A 17,861-nucleotide genomic window follows, 5' to 3' on the forward strand; every position below is an offset into this window, starting at 1 on the left:
ATCCTTAGCTGTTATATTGGGCCGTGGTATGGCAAACACTATCATTACAGCGTATGTAAGACACAAAAACATCATGTCACTCCATCTTTAGTGTCTCTTCTGAAACTTTCAGTTACTTGTTATGAGCTAAAGAAGGAAAAACATCATGTTTCCCAGTTTATTGAATAGCCCTCTGTGAATAGAATACACAATTTTTACAAATCTACTGACACAATGTTAAAAGCCACTGTGAAGAGCTGTGGAAAATGCAGAATCACTCCCTCCTTCCCCCAAATTTACATCCTTATGCTAAATTTTACATTCATGTAGATTTCATGAGAAAACAAAAAGTTTGGATTCAGGCAGTCTTTAGATTCACAATACAGAAAGATTGATATTTATTACTTATAACATGGACAGAATGACTTTAAATAGCAAATAAATTACACATTTAAAACAGTTCTGAGTTTGGAGCCAAGTGAATATATATGTGTGTGATAAAGTCATTAAAGAAATTTATTAAAGCTACAGAATGATATAAATAGACTCTCTCTTTACGAGTACCGATACGCTCACCACACTAAGTCGACCCCTAGACTGAAATCCAAGGCACACATCTTATAAAGATGCTGCTTCTCTCCAGTGTGCTGGCATCTGCTGTGAAGCTGATGGTGCAGGTAAACAGGCTCAACGGCACAATGTCATTTCACATGGTGAAGACAGAGACTCGCCTTTATGAATGGAATCAATACAGGAACACAGAGCTACAAATTTGCATAGACGAATTAAAGGAGAGCAAGAATTTTTTTTTTTTCCTACAACATTGTAAGTTCTGTTACACTCACATGAACAGCAGTGAGACATGCAGCTCTCTTTCACCCATTAAGATAACACCATACATGTGGTCATATTAAAATAGTTACTTAAGATGCAGCAAGGACGCACTTTTAAACTTGGAAGGAAATTAGCTTTTTGTTTGTTTATATTTAACATGCACTGAATAGCTTTTGGTATGTGACAGCTGGTCTTTTATAAAATGATTTCAGAAAGCGACTGGGTTCAAAGAGCAGATCAGCTCGATGAAGCCTGTCCTAAGCAAAAGCTACTGCCTGGAGTGAGGAAACACCTGCCTGCCGTGTTACACAACAGCACATTGGACCTCGTTTATTAATACAGTACGGTGAAAGGTCCACTGTGTCCCACTGTTGTACAATGCAAATGGTGCATGGTGTGTACAAAAGTAAAACTGCATAGCAAAATGTTCTGGAGAGAAAAATAGATTTTTTTTATATCGTCACAGACATTACAGACCAGTAGAGTGAATCAACTCTGTTCCATTGTATTGCTCATTCTGCAGCTTCCTGCCTTTGTGTACTCAGTTCTTGTGCAGTGTTTTGCATAGATCCAAGAGCAGTGGTGGAGCAGCTCATGCAGAGAGGGGAGGGTCAGATGTATTTGTTGGCCAGGTTCTGAACATCGTTCTTAGTGAACTGTGTGCTCTGCACGGCGGAGAGATGCTCAAACAGCTGAGTCATGTGGTGACGCTCGTCCTTCTCCAGCAGCATTAGTACAACCTGCAAACAGTGCGTCAGCGTTTATGACCACACAGACTGCTTGATTGCAAAATCTTACGAACAAACTTCAGCTTTTCAGACTATACTTGCATGCTAATCTTACCGAGAACCTGTCAGCAGTGTGCAGATGGTTGAGGTGTTGGTAGACCAGATAAGGGTCTTTCTCCAGTAGGTGTGAGTGCAGGGCCTGCATGATGAAGCTGATGGTGTGTCCATCAAGCTGGGTGCTCAGGAACTGGGGAAGCATCTCTGGGGCCGTGGAGGCCAGTAGTTCCGCGCAGGCCACTGTGTTTCCAGAGCTACGAGCCGCGTTCAGGGACTGGCCGAATTCATAGGCGCTGGCCGGCTGGAGGTTGATGCTGATGTCTTCTCCTTTGCAGCTGTTTTTGGAGTTAGGGACAGCGGTCACATTCTCGTCATCCTCAACCTGAGGAGGGAGACGGACATGGGTGAAACATTTACACAGGAAAGACAAAAATGGAAAGCCGGTCTCTGTCAGTGAGTCACAATCTGGGAAATCTGCACCACCTATTGCCTTAATTAGGAATAATTTGTCTGGGATGCAGTGATTGGATCTATAAGCTTCCATCTTTACCTACTGGTGTGCTGAACCTGAAGAAAAGGAAAACAAGAGCTTCATAACAATCTGTAGCCTTTTAAACTTGGAGCACAGCCACTTTTCACTCTGGTGTTCCCTGAAACTGAGACTGAGTTTTGAGACCCAGATAAGCAGCATAAGATGCATGGATACAATTTTACACTTTAGCTTTCTCCGTGTTCTCTTTTGTCTTTTAGCAATAAACTGAAAATGGTACATCTAGCCCCACTCAAGCTTTAATTTGGTGCTTTTATTCTTCATTAGATTATTAATAGTAAATGAGGATAGAACACAAAGACGAACGGTACACAACAGCTGGGAGCGCTGCACTTTATGATCTGTGCTAGGCTAGAATAAAACCAGAGCTGATCAGATTTCACGCGGTATCCCAGCAGGCGTCAGGAGTAATCAGCTAAAAACACACAACTATTCAAAGGACACTTGTTGACCATAAGTCATGATTCTTCAGTCCCCATCATTATAATGCCTCTTCTTCCTAACCACACGTGTAGACTCTCTAAAGTCAAAAGTCGATGTCTGTTGGATGCAATAAGGGGAAAATATTTATTTTCAATGAAAGTGAATAAACTGTACTCACCTCTGTGATGGGGACTGTCTTCCTGGGTTTGTTTGGTGAAGCGCTGGCCAGACTCTGTCTGAGCAGCTTGGTGACCTCCTCCAGCTCCTTCTCAGCCTCCTGCACGTTGGGATCTTGCTGCAGCACTTCCTGCAGGTCCGAGCTGCAAGCCAGGTAGTCCTGATGGAGGGAGACACCGAAAAAATACAAAGAGAGCTTTATGTATGAAATATGTGAAAGGGATATTTTACTCCTTAGCCACCCAATAAAAAGAAATCACTCCCTTATGGCATTAGCCATTAAAGTCCAGCTCCATTCACCTTGAGACCTTTATTAGCCATGGCTCGTCTGTAGAAGGCCTTCTTATTGGTTGGCTCCAGTTTCAGTGCTGCATCACAGTCCTGCTTGGCCTCAGCGAACCTCTCCAGCTTCAAGTAGCACAGAGCTCTATAAACACACACACGTCAATTGTGGTTTTTATTTTTGTCACTGGCACCTAATCACATTTGACACGTAACTCAGAAGTATCATGAATTTGTGACTCACTGCGAATCAGGTTTTATAATAACAGCTGAAGTCATGCCATCAGCATTAACAGAGCAGAACATTTTCCTATGATGATGAGATTTACGATTTACACCTCAGAGATGTGCTTCTGGAGCCCCTTTTCTAAATGAATCTTCATGTTTTTAATTTTTTCAAATGGCTCTCAGCAGCTGTGCATCAATGGCGTATGGATGTTTGCTCTGGTGTGGCTGTACATACAATCTGTACTCACATCAGAGCTCCACATGCACATGCAAACACCAACACACAGTAGGAAAACATTCACGTCATCAGTTTCTTCTGTGACCTGATCAACACCATCTACGTACTATTGTGTTGTGCACCAATTTACCACCAATACACACTAATTTGGCAGCAGTGACAGGTGGCGCGACCGGATTGGATTAAAAACAGAGCTGAAAGCACGGCTGAAAAATGACAGCTGGGTGTCGTTAATCAGCCTTTTTTTAAATTCAGTTGAACAAATTTTGGGGATTTTCAGGCTGTTGTCCCACATCAAGGTGAACCAGTGGCTGAAGATGAGATGAACAGAGGGGAAACGAGAATGCAGGAACATGTCTGTTCATATTAACGTGAGAATTAAATGACTAACCTGTTGGTGTAGATAGCGCATTCCTCTGGCTTTAGCTTAAGGCATTCTGTGTACTTTCCCAGAGCATCCTGGTATTGGTTCTTCTTCACAAAATCGTTCCCTTCTTGTTTCAAAGCTGAAAAACGGACTTCGGCTTTCCTCTCTAGAAAACAAAACAAAGTGGTGATTGCTAAACATCGCTTACTCACACAGACACGAAGTCCAGTCTCCTTCATTTTGACTTCATATATCCACACTGACACTTGCAATACATTTTAACTGACCTCGCTTTTATAAGCCTGTGCTACACAGCTGGAGGGTTTAAGCACTTGAAATTAATGCTGTGCTAGCTGGACATGAGCCACGAGAGTTAAGTCAGCAATCAGTCCCGGTGTGGACCGAGGGCTAATCAATCTGCTGCAGAGTGTCTGCAGAGCGTCTTCAGGGAGGTAAAATTATGCCAGCAGTGCTATTCTTTCATTAGAGTCTAAAAATAGCATAGGTAGAAAAGCCCTGGGAGCAGAGAAACTGCATGGTCAGAGGTGACACGTCCACTTCTATAAAAAATAGGCCTTTCAAATTTTCCTCCAGTCACAACAGGAAGACTTTTGTCAACAGCGATCAACACTTCTGACCCTGACTAACTCTGTGTTTCTGGGGGACAAAAATTAATTAAGCATCATGACTCTAAAAACAACAGACCTGCATCCCTAGCAGCCTTCTCTGCTCGAGCTTGGAGGACCTCAGCGCTGGGCGGCTCCTCTCTGCGGTGCTGCTGAGCCGACAGAGGCACCAGAGGGATCTCGGGAAGTTTCTCTCTCCACTCTGCCCCGTCTTGCTCGATGAGCAGCCGGGTGATCCTGGAGGAGGACGTGATTCAGTCATTGTTACAGCACGCAGATGAGAGACATTGATAAGGCTTACATGGAGTGTTAAAGATGCATCTAATCCACCCTGTTCCACAGTTTAGGGAGTTTATGTCTTATTGTCTAACTTTGTAGATAAATGTGGGGATGAATGATATCTTTGACCCTCTGGTACTCCTGAACACAAACCACCCAGGTGAGTATTGCGTAACAGGACACACAGTCTGAGAGACATGATTAGCCTCTAGCCGGAGCTGCTTTTGACCAGCTAAATCTGTTAGTCTCTAATAAGCCTGTGTGTAATGGTTACCATGATTTGCTTTGATTTAGTCTTCTAAATATGTTATAATTCCATTTCTGGATTTCAATTATAGAACATTTTCAAATTTGGAAAATACAGCAGGTAGATAGAGTAAGAAAATCTCCATGTCACATCTGTCTTTTTATTTCCTTTGCTGTAACAGCTAAAAATAGTCTGTGTCCACCTTGTTTAAAATAGATGAGAAATGCACTGCCATAGACATGGGTGCTGTAAAATGCAAAACTTGCTTTTGAGATGCCAAATGTTAATGAGTCTGTTAGCTGAGGTGAGAGGTGGACATTATACCTGTTGACACTGTCGTGAGCTGCCTGCACGCTCACGTCTATCTGCAGCACAGTTTTGTAATCCACGTAGGCCTTTCGGTAACGCTCCAGGGACTCATAAGCCATGGCACGGCGGAGGAGGGGCTTGAGGGAGAATGGCTGCAGCTCCAGGGCTCTGATTAGAATAAATAGATGCAATGAGACAAGAGCAAAGGATCGAGTCTGGTGCCCCTGCTGTCGATGCTAGGGCAAAGGATGTGTCTGTACATGTTGTTTCTGAGGTAGTGAACAAGTCTAAAGGTGTGATTCAAGTTTTCTATAACCCCATCTTTCTGCAAACACATCAAGTATATTTAAAGGCTTTCATATGGGAGGCTCCCTTAAGTTAGCCCAGTCTGCTGCTTATAAACCACTTCTAAAGAGATTAATTACAATCCCTTACGACACACCCAAGTGCAAATCCCCTCCCACTCATAAATGATCTGAGATCCTCTGCTGAGACTGGTATATGATGACGCTGTCTGCAGAAATTTGTAGCAGTTTGATCTTTAAGATGAAGCACAGGGACAAGCGTGCGTTTGCCTTCCACAACTTTTCACATATCTTGCTGAACACTGGTAGAGTTTTATCAGTTCTCTCACCTTGTGCAGTCTTGTATGCAGTCTTGACTGTTGCCATCTTTCAGGTAGCAAGCTGCTCTGTTGGAATATAGAATACAGAGATCTTCTGGACTATCAATCCCTGCATAGAAAATAGAGACCAATATCAGAAATGTAATACACAGCTTGGAAACAGCACGCATAGTTCTGCAGTTATCTTGGGGGTGGAATACAGAATATCTGCAAAGACATCATGAACTCAAAGTTTGAATCGTGTACTTATTGTCTAAATCAGACTGTTTAATGTGCTCTCTGAGCAGCTATAGAAGCGCTGTAGAAAGTACAGAGTTCCTGTCATGATGAAATAAAGAAACTTCAGTTATTGGAAGATACTGAGCTATCATTTCTTTTCTTTCAGATTTATGAATACAAAGTGGCAGACACGCATACACACACATGTATGCTTCTCTCCACCTGCCTCACACTAACTTAACAGTGTTTTCTTCACTATCACAGAGTTAAGCAAATCACACAGGTCTACGGTGCATGTTTCAAACACAGCAACATTATCCTGCTACACTAAATACATTCATGTCAGTGTGCTGCCTCATCAGATGAAAACAGATTATGGATGATGACACAGCGTGGCAGTGATGATGATGCCTTAGCAACTGAGAGCACTTAGCGAGGTTATTGTGACAGTAGATCATGTAAACTACAGCAACTGTGTGCATAGCACAACTACGAGACCTGACAAAGTATCGTGAATGTCTCGTTCAGTTTCATTTCTACTGAAAAGAGCCTTTTTCACAGATTGGAAAAAATTCTGCATGTGTAGATTAGGTCACATCTGTTGTGTTTTCCACAGTAATCCAGATAGATGATGCCCAGCGACTTTCACAGTCTTAACTGAGTATATTATGGCTGTCCACAGAAAGAGACACAAGGCCATATGTTTAACGGAGAGTGAGCAGAGGTTTCTCTTCCTCCATCAACTGCTCGTCGTCTCACTCTCTGTGAGAATTATTGCTGCAGTCCTACAAATTCAATTTCACAGTGAGTGGTTAGAGGTCATGTGACTTGGACAGACCTGAGCTGAGAGGCTTAGCACCAGACTAAAACAGCAACACTGTCTCCGTACAGCCACAGTCCCAGGGATAAGTCACTAAATATTAACATCGTAATGGATCTTACTAAAATTTTGAATACTGCATGTAAACTGTTCACACAAAAATGTGAAGTCTGTGGACTGAGAATTTGAAATTGTTTATGAGGACTTATTTCCATAGGGAAAATGATTTGTATCGCTATCCTGTTTTCATGTGTAAGTCTCTGCAGTGTGTTAAAGTGACAAAAATAAAGACAAGCACTGACATTATAGCTACGACCCTATGACCGTTGATTTAAAGTTAAATTAAAGTATGACACCATAGAAAGCTGTTATTAAAATATGATGATGAATAAACAGCTGATTCATTTGTCAGTTCATAACACACTGATATGAGTAGAAATGTTATGATTACTGACACGGTGGCACACAGGTAACTTCTAACCAGCAACCTCACTGTATAAAACTAATTAAATCGTTTTTTCTTAATATTCTAAAATATTACAAACACGATCAACAGTGAGTGCCCCTGAGGCTTACCTGAATCTGTATAGCCCTGAATGGCTTGTGAGTATTTCTCCAGTGCATCGGCAAACTGTCCATTTTTAAACAGCAGGTTTCCTTCGTTCTTTAGCCGGGAGAGGGGTGGGGGCAGGGCCCCACATGGGGCATCAAGGTTGACAGTTTCTCCAGCATTTCCTCCAACTGGAGTTGCCTTACCGCTGCCGCTCTGATCACCCTGAACCGAAGCTGTCGAGCCTCTCTTGCTTGATCCATTGGCTATCTTTTCCTTGGAGTCCTGCGGGACTTTGTACTTGTCTGAGGTGCCTCTGTTCCTCCTGTGTTCATGGTGGGAGCTGTTGGACTCGGCGTGTGGACCCCCGTCCCCTCTTCCGTGGGGCTTTTTATGAGCGTTTCCCATGTCTCCCCTTTCGACAGGAGTAGCTGATCTCTCCTCCCCTCCCACGGGCTGGCTAGGTTGAACCAGACAAGCTGGAAGGGAGAGGGAGGGAGGGGAGAAGCAGAGAGAGAGAGACAGAGAAGGGGAAGTCACACCCACAGGAAAGAGTCAGCAGTTACATCATCGTGTGGGAGGAGAGGAGCACATGACACGGAGCCACTTCAAACAGGGAGTTCCAGGAAGTAGAGATACCAAACAGTGACTTATGAAAGGGCTGTGTGGGGGTAGGGCAGAAAACACATGCATGCACTGTTCCTTCACCCAGAGAAACAAGAGGGGAATTTCCTCTTTCTATAGGACAGCAGACAGAAGGGGATGTGACTAAAGCACTACTATTACCGGCAATGTTGGAGCTTCCTAACATGCTCTGTATAAATCGTGACTGTATTAGAGGGCAAATCCTTCAACTTCTAAATCCAGCACAGCTATAAAGACACAAAAAACTTTCTGCTATAAAGTTAAAATGTAACACCTCATTCAAGTTACATAAATTAGAGTAGCAATAGATTTTTGAGTCCAGTTAAGTCAGTGGAATGACTTAACTTGTTACTTTTCACTAAATGAGAATATAGATAAAAATACATCTCCAATAAGGGAAAAATCTCATCTGGGAAATCTGTACCACAGTCTACTGGTTTACCTCATTCACTTCCTGCTAGTCTTGCTAGTTAATATGAAATAAACAGTGAAAAAAAAAAAAACATGTCAAATAAAGGATCAATGCACACTTTTGACAAAAATCTAAATTTCCTCTGAACTCATAACTTACCTAAGCTTGACTATAACTGAAAAACGATTTAACTGCATGTTAAATAGGGAGTAGGCAACATATAAATCAGTTGATTGATTTTTGGATGCAAATGGGTTATCATAAATGGCCATTAGCGCCGTTATAGTCTCTATGTCTGTGTTTAAGGATATTGATTGTTTTTAGTAGTTCAAACAATCACCAGTTTTACGAGCTTTGTTGTCACTGTCAGTCTGGTTATCTGCCTCTTCTATCTCTTGGATGAGGATTTTTTTGCCCTTGCGTTGCTTCTCTTGTTGGCATTCCTCCATCTTCTTCTCAATTTGAGACAAAAGTTGCTAAAACACAAACAATTCATCCATTAGAACATCTCATGTTTTGTTTGTCACAACTATTCATATCACAATCTATGCTAGATTACTTAGTTGTAGTGACTGGTGTATGTATAACTACAAAAAGGAACATTTTCTTCCCATTTACACCTAAATTATACTCATTCATTTTCTCACTGCACAAATTATATATAAAGCAATAAATAACCTGCTTCCTGACAATATTCTAAAAATGTTTTCTAAAAGGGAACGGGGATACAATTTGAGGGGGGAATTGAATTTAAAACATCCTCGTATCCGTACAACATTAAAACGTTTTTGCATCTCTGTGTGTGGAGTGAAGCTGTGGAACAGACTAAGTAAAGATATGAAGCAATGTCCGAGCATGGCACAGTTTAAAAGGTGGTTTAAGGAGATGGTTTTTACAGGGTACAGGGACGAGGTAGAGATTTGATAGGGTGTTCTTGTCCAATATTTTCATGTGTGTGCGGGTGCACGGGTATGTTGGTATGGGTATATATATATCTGTAGGTTGTGTATCCTTTGAGGTGTTACTGGGGTTATTGAAAATGTGTATATGTGCGTATGTGTATATATGTATGTATGGATAGATAGAAACATATATGTATATATATTAAAAAAATGAATAATAAAAAAAAATACACATGACATATAATGTAATTGCAAGGAGGTATTTCTGTAGTCTATTGATTACTAGATAGTGGAAAAGGGGTGGGATTAAATAAGCTTATGCTTCTTCCTGCTCCTTTTTGAACATGAAAGTTATTTGTAGTTGTGGTTGCTCGTTTTCCTTCTGTTTTGCTTTGTTCATTTGTCTCTTTTAATTCTATGTTGTTGTACTTTTTCAACATGTTCAAAATAAAGATTCAATCAAATCAAATCAAATAAATAGAACCAGAAGTTAAATAATGCAATTAAAGGGGACGGCTAAACACAGCACATCCTGAGCTGTTCCACTGATACAGATCTGTTAAAAAAGCCACATCATCCTCTATTTACGGTAATGACATAAATACACGAAAGACTTCCAGTGATAGACTCACTAAATCACTCAACTTTCACAAATACAGTGACACCTAGTGGATCAAAGGTAGACTGGTGCATGATGAACATGCCTCAGTACTATCACCTACAGTCGCAGCGGTGTTCTGTGGCTCTTCCCTGAGCACCGTCCTCAGGTCTTCAGTGGCCATGTGGAAGTTGCCCATTTGATTATAAACAACAGCACGATGAAGCAGGGCTAACGAAAAGAAGTGCATTACAATATGTAGCACATACACTAATGCTGCCATAGCTAAAGTATACCACATCATATAAATACATCTAAAAGTGCAGGTGTATTTATTCTGGAAGCATTATTGTGTTAGAAATTATAGAAATAACATTAACACACCTTTCAGATTGCCCGGTTCTAGCTCGATCACACTCAGGCAGTCTTTCAGGGCATTGTGCCAGTGCTCGAGCTTGATCTCTGCCTGGGCTCTGTTGTTGTATGCAGCCACAGATGTTATAATGGAAAGGCTCCTGTAATGGAATAAACAATAAAGCAAGCCTCTATTTACAGTGAGATTATTGCACAAACACTTACTACTACAGCTACAATGAAAGATGACAGTCTACTACTTACAATATATACCAAGCAAAATGATAAAAGCCCTTTAAGAGGCGCTAAGTGCTTTCTGCAATGAAGGAGTTGTTTAAAGAACCTGACCTGGAATAGTATGTGACTGCCTCCTCATAATCCTTTGCTCTAAAAGCTTCATTGCCTTTGTCCTTTTCACGATTTGCCAGGAAGAGCTTCTCCTGTTGTGACAGCGCTGGATGGATCACAGGGGAAACCTTACATGTTACACAAAAATGCCAACACACCTGATGTACGTTGTATGCTTAATAATTACTGCAAAAAAAGAAGAAGAACACTTTCTATCCACAATAGATTACATGAAGTGTCCACTTGAGTGTTGATTTTAGGATGTCCTGAGTTTATAATTGCTGGTGGATCCGTTTTGTCCACATCCTCCTCTATTTTCTCACATTCTTTTTCCACATCGAACCTGGAAAAAGGTGTAAAATATACACTTAAAGGTCAAGTTTTTAAACTGTGGATCACTGTAATGGAAGCAGTTTAGCTTTAAAGCCCTTTTACAAAGTAAAAAGACTTGGGAAGCTTTTATGCACAGAGAATTCAGCTGCTGCAACAGTGGGGTCTTTCTTCTGAATATAATAGACAAATGTGGAGACAGCATGACTCACTTGTCCCATTCTCGGTAATCACGTGGTAGGGCGCATTTTGAGGGTTTCTTTCTTTCTTGTGGAACTGTTTTCTATCATGAGAAAAGACTCTGAATATTTGTCTTCTATACATATATGTAACTGGTTATGTACTGTATATGCCTTGATTTTTTTACCTGGCTCAGAGGAACGAAGCAATTGGAACCTCTTACAGGTGGCATATTTTCTTTCACTAGATCATCAAATACTGACTGGTGTTTCAGGGTTGTTTCAGTCTTTTTGGTTTCTTCTTGCCATCTCTGAGCAAAGTATTTAGAGAAATAGCCATGTGAAAAGTACACAGGATTTATTTATTTTTTTAAAAGAAAGAAAAAAATGTGTACCATACTTTCAACTCATCCTCAATTTGGCTCCACTCATCTTTAGAGAGGCTGGCTGCTGTGGCTACAGGCATTTCCTTCCTAAGAGCTCGGCTCTTAGGGTCCAGTTTCTCCAGGTGACTCTCACAAAACTTGATCAGGTGAGGATAAATGCCCTCTTCGCCGGACCTTTAACCAAACAAAAAAGAGAAATAAAATAGCTTTTTTTTTTTGCAATATTTTTCATTCACATTTGCCAGCCTGTATTTTGTTATGACATGCACTAGTATCCCTCTGCAACTGATGACAAGTGTTATGTAATCTATTTGCAATATTGCACATACATCTTACCATCTCAGTGGAGAATGAGTGAAACTTGACATGATGATGAGTTTATAACCTTCATAAAGAAAAACCTCACCAACACTATAAAGGGACTGGACTGACTGATTGCTTTATTTTGAGCATGTAAATATAAATACGATTTAAAAAAAAGCAACAAAAGTCCATTGAACACAGGTAAAGGAAGAAAAGGGACAGTGAGTTTCCTCCAACAACACTATATCGCTCAACAGACAGTTACCTCAGTGTTCTCAGGATCATCTCGATGTATCTCACATCTTTACATTTTTCAATGTAATCGTAGTCCAGGTGCTCCACAGGAACCTTGCCCCTGTAGTCCACAGTGGTGGAGTGACTCTGAAGGGATAAAACTGCGTCTTCACTCATTTCTGGAAAGAATTTACACAGTCATCGTGTCAAAAAGTGTTCCATAAAAGGGAGACATGGCAGTTCTGCATTATATTTGTATAACTTACCAGCTTTTTAGCTAGCGACCTTAACTTTACTGGTAATTTTAATAGTTCGTTGGAAACAGCTAAATTCTATATTTAGGTAATGTAACATTCAGCAAAGGCAGACTTATCTCAAGTGTCTCTTGAGTAATTAATGCAAGATCACATTAATGTTAATAATGTTTAAAGTGTTGCCGTTAAGCAAAACTAGTTTACCTGCTCCCGTTTGGCTGAACGCTCATCGACAATGTGGTGTGTATTGCTATGGTAACCACACACGGACGGAAGGCCGGTAGCGCCGAGAGGAAGCACGTGACGCAGCCAACGGAGGGCTCCAAATTTGAAAACGTGGCTGGTGAACATGAGAAAACAGTAACAACAGCAGGGGGACAGCTGAGGCCTGGAAAGAAGCCTGAGGAAACAACATCGCCTACGGAGGCCACGGCTTTTTGGAATAGCCCCGTTTTAACTTCAAGTAGGTATTTGTTAAATATTAAGCGCGTTTATTCCCGAAGAAGATTATTTTGTAGAGCTTAAGGTACAGACAGTGTGCGTGGAATTCACCGACATTACCTCGTACTGGTTCTAGTTTCAGGAGGCTAACAACGTTATGTTAGTAAACGTGGATGGCACATTTTTCTTTAATTATAACTCGGTGTTTGACGGGTGTTTTACGAGGCCCTCCGTTTTTGTTTTGTTTTTTGTTTGTTTGTTTTTTAATGGCAATCATTTTTGTATGGCATTTCAGGGCTAACACAGGTGTAACTGATTAGTCATTCACTGTGCCATTCCGGGTCCCCTTCAGTCACATTAACAGGAGGCTATTTCAGCTTTGACGGAGCATCACTGCTTTTAATTCTGGAACCGGTTTTTATCCCGTCGTGTCTTGTTAAAATGGCTGCTCTGACCCTCTGAACTAGCATAGAGGGTTACACTGTAAAATGGGCACGCACGAAACGTCGTTGGGTTTTTGTTTTGTTTTGCTTTTGGATGAATTTTACTAAAATCAGTTTTGTGTGTGTTTACCAAATAATTTTGCCTTGTCATGTTTCTTCAGACGGAATTAAGTGTGAAAATAACGAGTAAAATGATGTTAAAGGTGGTGTATACTGTCAGTCGGGCTCTGTCGGTGTCTTTTGGCGGTTATGGAGCTCTTTAAAGCGGCTATCACAAAGGGCACGAGACGGGGGGATTTAAATCCTCAGCACGCGCTCTCATAGCAACGCGGATGAAACAGCTGAGAAGGATCAGAGATAAATCAGTTGTCTGTCGCTTTCTGATATACAAACTGCTACTTTTATACACTGAAAACCATCGTAAGATTCGGGAGATAACTTTTATTTTACTATGATAAGGGAGTCCAGCAGGAGACGCCTTTTAAAAATATCGTTTTTAAAAGTATTTAAGCTAGCGTTGCTTAACTCTTGTTTAAAGTTATAATCTGTCACACTTGTTTATGTATTTACGGTCTCTTTAAGTTCATATTTGCTGTGCTGAAGTAGTTCTGTTTATTATATTCTGTTTTACTCCAGGTGACTTGTAATCCCCCGGAGGCCAGGCTAAGGTTTGCTGGTGCACTCAGGAGGAAGATGCAGTGCACTCCTGAATCTAGTCTTTATCTTGATGGCTATAAAGGGCAGCACTGCTACGATGACTGCTCTGACAGTGGATACTCAGGTTTTTTCCAGAGCCCACACAGCACCAGTGGAGCTGATTCATGTAGATCTTTGTCTCCGGTGGAACTGGATGAAACGCCCAAAGAGAACCTCCGGGTTTCTGTCACGCCAAAGAAGAAGATCCGAGAACAAGTCAGATTTTTGGGCAGAGACTCCAGGAAGGTTTCAGCCGTAAGCTGGTGTGAAACTCCTAAAATATGCAAAAGGGATACCTCGCTGCGACAGAGACTTCTACTGTGTAAACCCACTGCAGATGTCAAAAATGACAACACAAGATCACCGTGCACCAGAGGGATTGAATCCCCTGTCAGTGGGTCTGAACCCTATTTCAATACATCATTTGACTCTGTAGACACTGAGATGGGGGCAGCAAGCACTTTAAAAGTGGACCAGGACCTGCCACTATCAGGCAGGAAGCGCCGTGTTCTGTTCATGCAGGTGAGGACCTCAACTCTTGAAGATGGCAAGCACAACTGTTGTCACCTTCCCAGTTTTGAGAAAGAAGCCTCACTCACAGATCTAGACATGAGTGAACACATTTTTGCATCTGGTCAATGTAATGTCAAGACTCCAGGCTTCAACGAATTCCTGCCCATCTCTAAGGAAAACTCTCAGTCACCATTGGGCAGCATGACAGATAATCTATATAATGGCTCAAGTGTCTTGTGCACACCATCATCTGCACATACACCCAGCTATATCAGGTATGTGTTTTATTGACGAAGAAAATAAAACTTTAAAATATTTAAACTCAGATTAACTCCTTTCTGACTTTTAAACAGGTCGTTGAGTGAGGACAGCGGTTTCAGCTCAGTGACTCTTGATAAATCGCAAGACTCCACAGTGGACCATGATGGCTCGTTCCAGGAGCTGCTGCTGTCCGCCTCCAAAGGAAACTCTGAAACTCCAAATCCAACAGAGGGAAGGCGCCGCTCCCGTTTGCAGCGTCAGCACAGGCTGTCTACGCTTAAAGAAGGTGGCTCTCAGTCTGAGGAAGACCCAACGGACAGAAAGCATCAACATCCTTATCAATGTTACAGCCATTCTAAAGAGGATGAGGTTTTTGCCGAGGATATCACCCCTCGCAGTGTCCTCTCTGTTAAATGTGGTAATGCCGTGAGCTCTGATCGCTTGAGCTCAGCAAAAAAAGATTATACCACCCCACAAAGAGTGACTAAAACCAAGGCACAAAACATGACCCCTTGTTCTACGGATCTTGGCAATCCAGATATCACACCACTCAGGATGACTCCAGTTAACCTCTCTCTGACTCCAGCGCTGCAGCTGGTTCAAGCTATTTGTCAGCACCATGCCCAGATGTTGGCTGGTCAAAGTCCAAGCCTGAAAGAGCAGCTGAAGTCTGCAGCAGCACTGACCAAGACCCCAAGCACTCTTCGGACCACTATGCCATTGGCAGGGCTGATTGGCAGGAAGATGGGCCTGGAGAAGGTGGACGTACTCACAGAGCTGATGAAGAGGAACCTCAGGCACATCCTGGCTGTTATACTTTGCCAGATGGACTCTGAGAGTGTCTATAGGTGATAAATCATGTTTCCAAATATACATTTTTATTCACACAATGTTTTACAGCGCATATCATCCATGCTTACTTGCCACAGGTTGCGGCTCCTTTCCCATTTGGTCACTGATTAATAAAATCATGACTACATTTTTAATGGAGTAAAGAATAATTCAGAGTCCTGTAGAATGATCGCAGGGTGATTGACGCTGAGCTGAAACATACATGTCGTTATGACAGTGTTTGTTGTATAAACGATGCAATTTTTAGTAAAATCAGTGGAGTTTAGCTTGCACTACAAACTTGTGTTGTCTAAAAAGTTTAGTGAGCTGAAAATATTTCATACTTTTTTGTTTTTCACAGGTGCAGCTGTGTTTGCAAAAGCTGGAATCAAATTGTCCAGCAAGACAAGCTAGCTAGCACAATGAGAAGAAGCCACCTGAGTCAAGTGGAGGCTGCTCTTGAGGTAAGAGCCAGGCTATGGCTAAAGGTCTTATAAGCAGGGGTGCACATAAGTGGTGCGCAGGTGCGCATTTGCTGTCAAAATAAAAGACGCGCACCAGATAAGAAGTTGCAACGCGCGTTTGCGTAAGATTTTCTGGAGGAGAACAGACATTTGTTTAGAACTCTTAAAGATGTCGAAGAAGCAAGCTCCTTTAAGAAATTACTTTGGTGTTCCTCCACCTCCAAAGAAATGTCAGGAGTCCAAACCGCAAAAGAAGCGCGTACTCTCGGAAAAGTGGTTGCAGGAGGTGAGCTGGCTTCAAACAAATGATGAACGCACAGAGATGTGGTGCAGAATATGCCGTGAAAATCCCACTCTAGCGGACAAAAACGGTGCCTTTTATATGTATGCAAACGCGCATTGCAGCTTCTTATCTTATTCGCTTCTTATTTTGACAGCGAATGCGCACCTGCGGACCACTTCTGTGCACCCCTGCTTATACGAGTGTTTGTTCAGCTCTGTTGCATTTAGCTTTCTGTGTTTTCAGTTAAACACAACATCTCTGTTATCACAGTCTTTGCTCTGTGGTCATCAGTGCATACATACATCAAAATGAATCGGTGTTATCACAATCTCCATCACTGTCACTGAAATGACTCTGAACTTATTTGCTGTCGTCTTATAGCTTGGTGCTGCTGTCCATGTCGCTGATGCAGAGACCAGAGCCATGTTGCTTAAGCGATCAGCTCTGAAGACAGTTCAGGCCCAGTCTAGGACCTCCAGCTACTGCACTCCACAGTCAGGAAGCAGGGCTTTAACGCCACTGCAGCTCAGCGCCTTGCATTCAGACAGCAGCAGCAAACGGGATAAATTTCTGGAGGTAAGTTACAAATCCATTAAATTACATTTTCTTGAACATGGTACAGTCATGCTTTGAGGCATTTCTCAACTTTATTTTAATAACTTCTTTTTCCTCTCAGGTTGCTAAAACCCTCTTCAATGATGAGTGCCTCAAGCCTTGTCCGAGATGTCAGCATCCCGCAAGATGCCATTCAGGCAAAAGAGAGGGAGTGTGCAGCAGAGCTGACTGTGGATTCCAGTTTTGCATGTCATGCTTGTGTACTTCTCACGGCTCTAGAGAGTGCGGTAGTCAGTCTGCAGGCCATCGCAGAAAGGACATACTTCCTGGAAGCGCTCAAAGCAAGCGCAATGTTAAAAGACTATGAACAAATTATTCCTGCTTCATGAAGTCACTTTAATAATATCTATTTTTTGCAAGTTTATAGATGGAAATAAGCGGCGAAGAAACAGATGTGCAGTACGTGCAGTGTCTGTACTCTTCAATGTTTGTTTGTATTTCTTTACTTCTCCCATCCTACCCCTTTCCTTTTTTGATATAGTTCTTACTTGTATATTTTTTTTTTTAAATTATGCACTGAAGGAGGTTTTACCAGCAGATAAAAGGATTTCATTTTATTGTTGTATTTTTCTATGCACTGACTGTACAGCATGTTGTTGTTTTTTGTTCTGGAGCTAGACTTTCAGCTTTTACTAACATGTTTTCTAGATCGGTTTTAAAATAAACTTGATATATATAGTAAAACCTTTTTTCCCTACCCGTGTGCTGTGTCATTTGTGAGGATTGTGTATGTCGCTGTAACCTGTACAAATCAGTCTTTGGTGCCACCTAGTGGTTTGACACTTTCACTGCGAAAGGAGTTTTATTTAAACTCCCCCAATATATACCTAT

The 17,861-nt window shown here is 41.7% G+C and overlaps 2 protein-coding genes across 4 annotated transcripts; one reads left to right on the top strand and one right to left on the bottom strand.

Annotated features, from left to right (window-relative positions):
• Positions 1-143: 143 nt before the first annotated feature.
• Positions 144-12,748, bottom strand: spag1b (sperm associated antigen 1b). Of its 2 annotated transcripts, none has more exons than XM_006795978.2 (19): positions 12,688-12,748; positions 12,261-12,408; positions 11,707-11,866; positions 11,495-11,617; positions 11,340-11,410; positions 11,028-11,140; positions 10,798-10,903; positions 10,480-10,610; positions 10,220-10,326; positions 8,936-9,071; positions 7,565-8,017; positions 5,959-6,058; positions 5,340-5,492; positions 4,569-4,726; positions 3,888-4,029; positions 3,049-3,175; positions 2,750-2,908; positions 1,657-1,980; positions 144-1,553 (listed from the first exon to the last, which is right to left on the bottom strand). In XM_006795978.2, exons 2-19 carry the CDS (start codon positions 12,404-12,406, stop codon positions 1,425-1,427), a joined length of 2,838 nt encoding a protein of 945 aa, XP_006796041.2. In that variant the 5' UTR covers positions 12,407-12,408; positions 12,688-12,748; the 3' UTR covers positions 144-1,424. The 2 variants fall into 2 exon arrangements, with proteins under 2 accessions (XP_006796041.2, XP_006796042.2); XM_006795979.3 differs by lacking the exon at positions 12,688-12,748 and adding an exon at positions 12,496-12,677.
• A 73-nt stretch (positions 12,749-12,821) lies between these two features.
• fbxo43 (F-box protein 43) lies at positions 12,822-17,719 on the top strand. 2 transcript variants are annotated; one of them, XM_087847679.1, is made up of 6 exons: positions 12,822-12,946; positions 14,004-14,851; positions 14,930-15,685; positions 16,030-16,132; positions 16,797-16,991; positions 17,092-17,719. In XM_087847679.1, exons 2-6 carry the CDS (start codon positions 14,061-14,063, stop codon positions 17,335-17,337), a joined length of 2,091 nt encoding a protein of 696 aa, XP_087703805.1. In that variant the 5' UTR covers positions 12,822-12,946; positions 14,004-14,060; the 3' UTR covers positions 17,338-17,719. The 2 variants fall into 2 exon arrangements, with proteins under 2 accessions (XP_087703805.1, XP_087703806.1); XM_087847680.1 differs by lacking the exon at positions 12,822-12,946 and adding an exon at positions 13,641-13,787.
• The last annotated feature ends 142 nt before the right edge of the window (positions 17,720-17,861 follow it).

Source organism: Neolamprologus brichardi, chromosome 11, assembly GCF_056152115.1.
Source record: "Neolamprologus brichardi isolate AB-2024 chromosome 11, ASM5615211v1, whole genome shotgun sequence".
NCBI classification, from domain to species: Eukaryota; Metazoa; Chordata; class Actinopteri; order Cichliformes; family Cichlidae; genus Neolamprologus; species Neolamprologus brichardi.

What these genes read in the sequence shown, in the direction of transcription:
- fbxo43 (XM_087847679.1), top strand. Translation starts at nt 14,061, where the DNA reads ATGCAGTGCACTCCTGAATCTAGTCTTTATCTTGATGGCTATAAAGGG. An exon ending in GACTCTGAGAGTGTCTATAG is followed by an intron (nt 15,686 to 16,029) that starts GTGATAAATCAT and finishes TGTTTTTCACAG; the next exon opens with GTGCAGCTGTGTTTGCAAAA. An exon ending in AAGTGGAGGCTGCTCTTGAG is followed by an intron (nt 16,133 to 16,796) that starts GTAAGAGCCAGG and finishes GTCGTCTTATAG; the next exon opens with CTTGGTGCTGCTGTCCATGT.
- spag1b (XM_006795978.2), bottom strand. Translation starts at nt 12,406, where the DNA reads ATGAGTGAAGACGCAGTTTTATCCCTTCAGAGTCACTCCACCACTGTG. An exon ending in AGAACCGGGCAATCTGAAAG is followed by an intron (nt 10,327 to 10,479) that starts GTGTGTTAATGT and finishes TCTTTTCGTTAG; the next exon opens with CCCTGCTTCATCGTGCTGTT. An exon ending in AGACAGTCCCCATCACAGAG is followed by an intron (nt 1,981 to 2,749) that starts GTGAGTACAGTT and finishes CTCCCTCCTCAG; the next exon opens with GTTGAGGATGACGAGAATGT.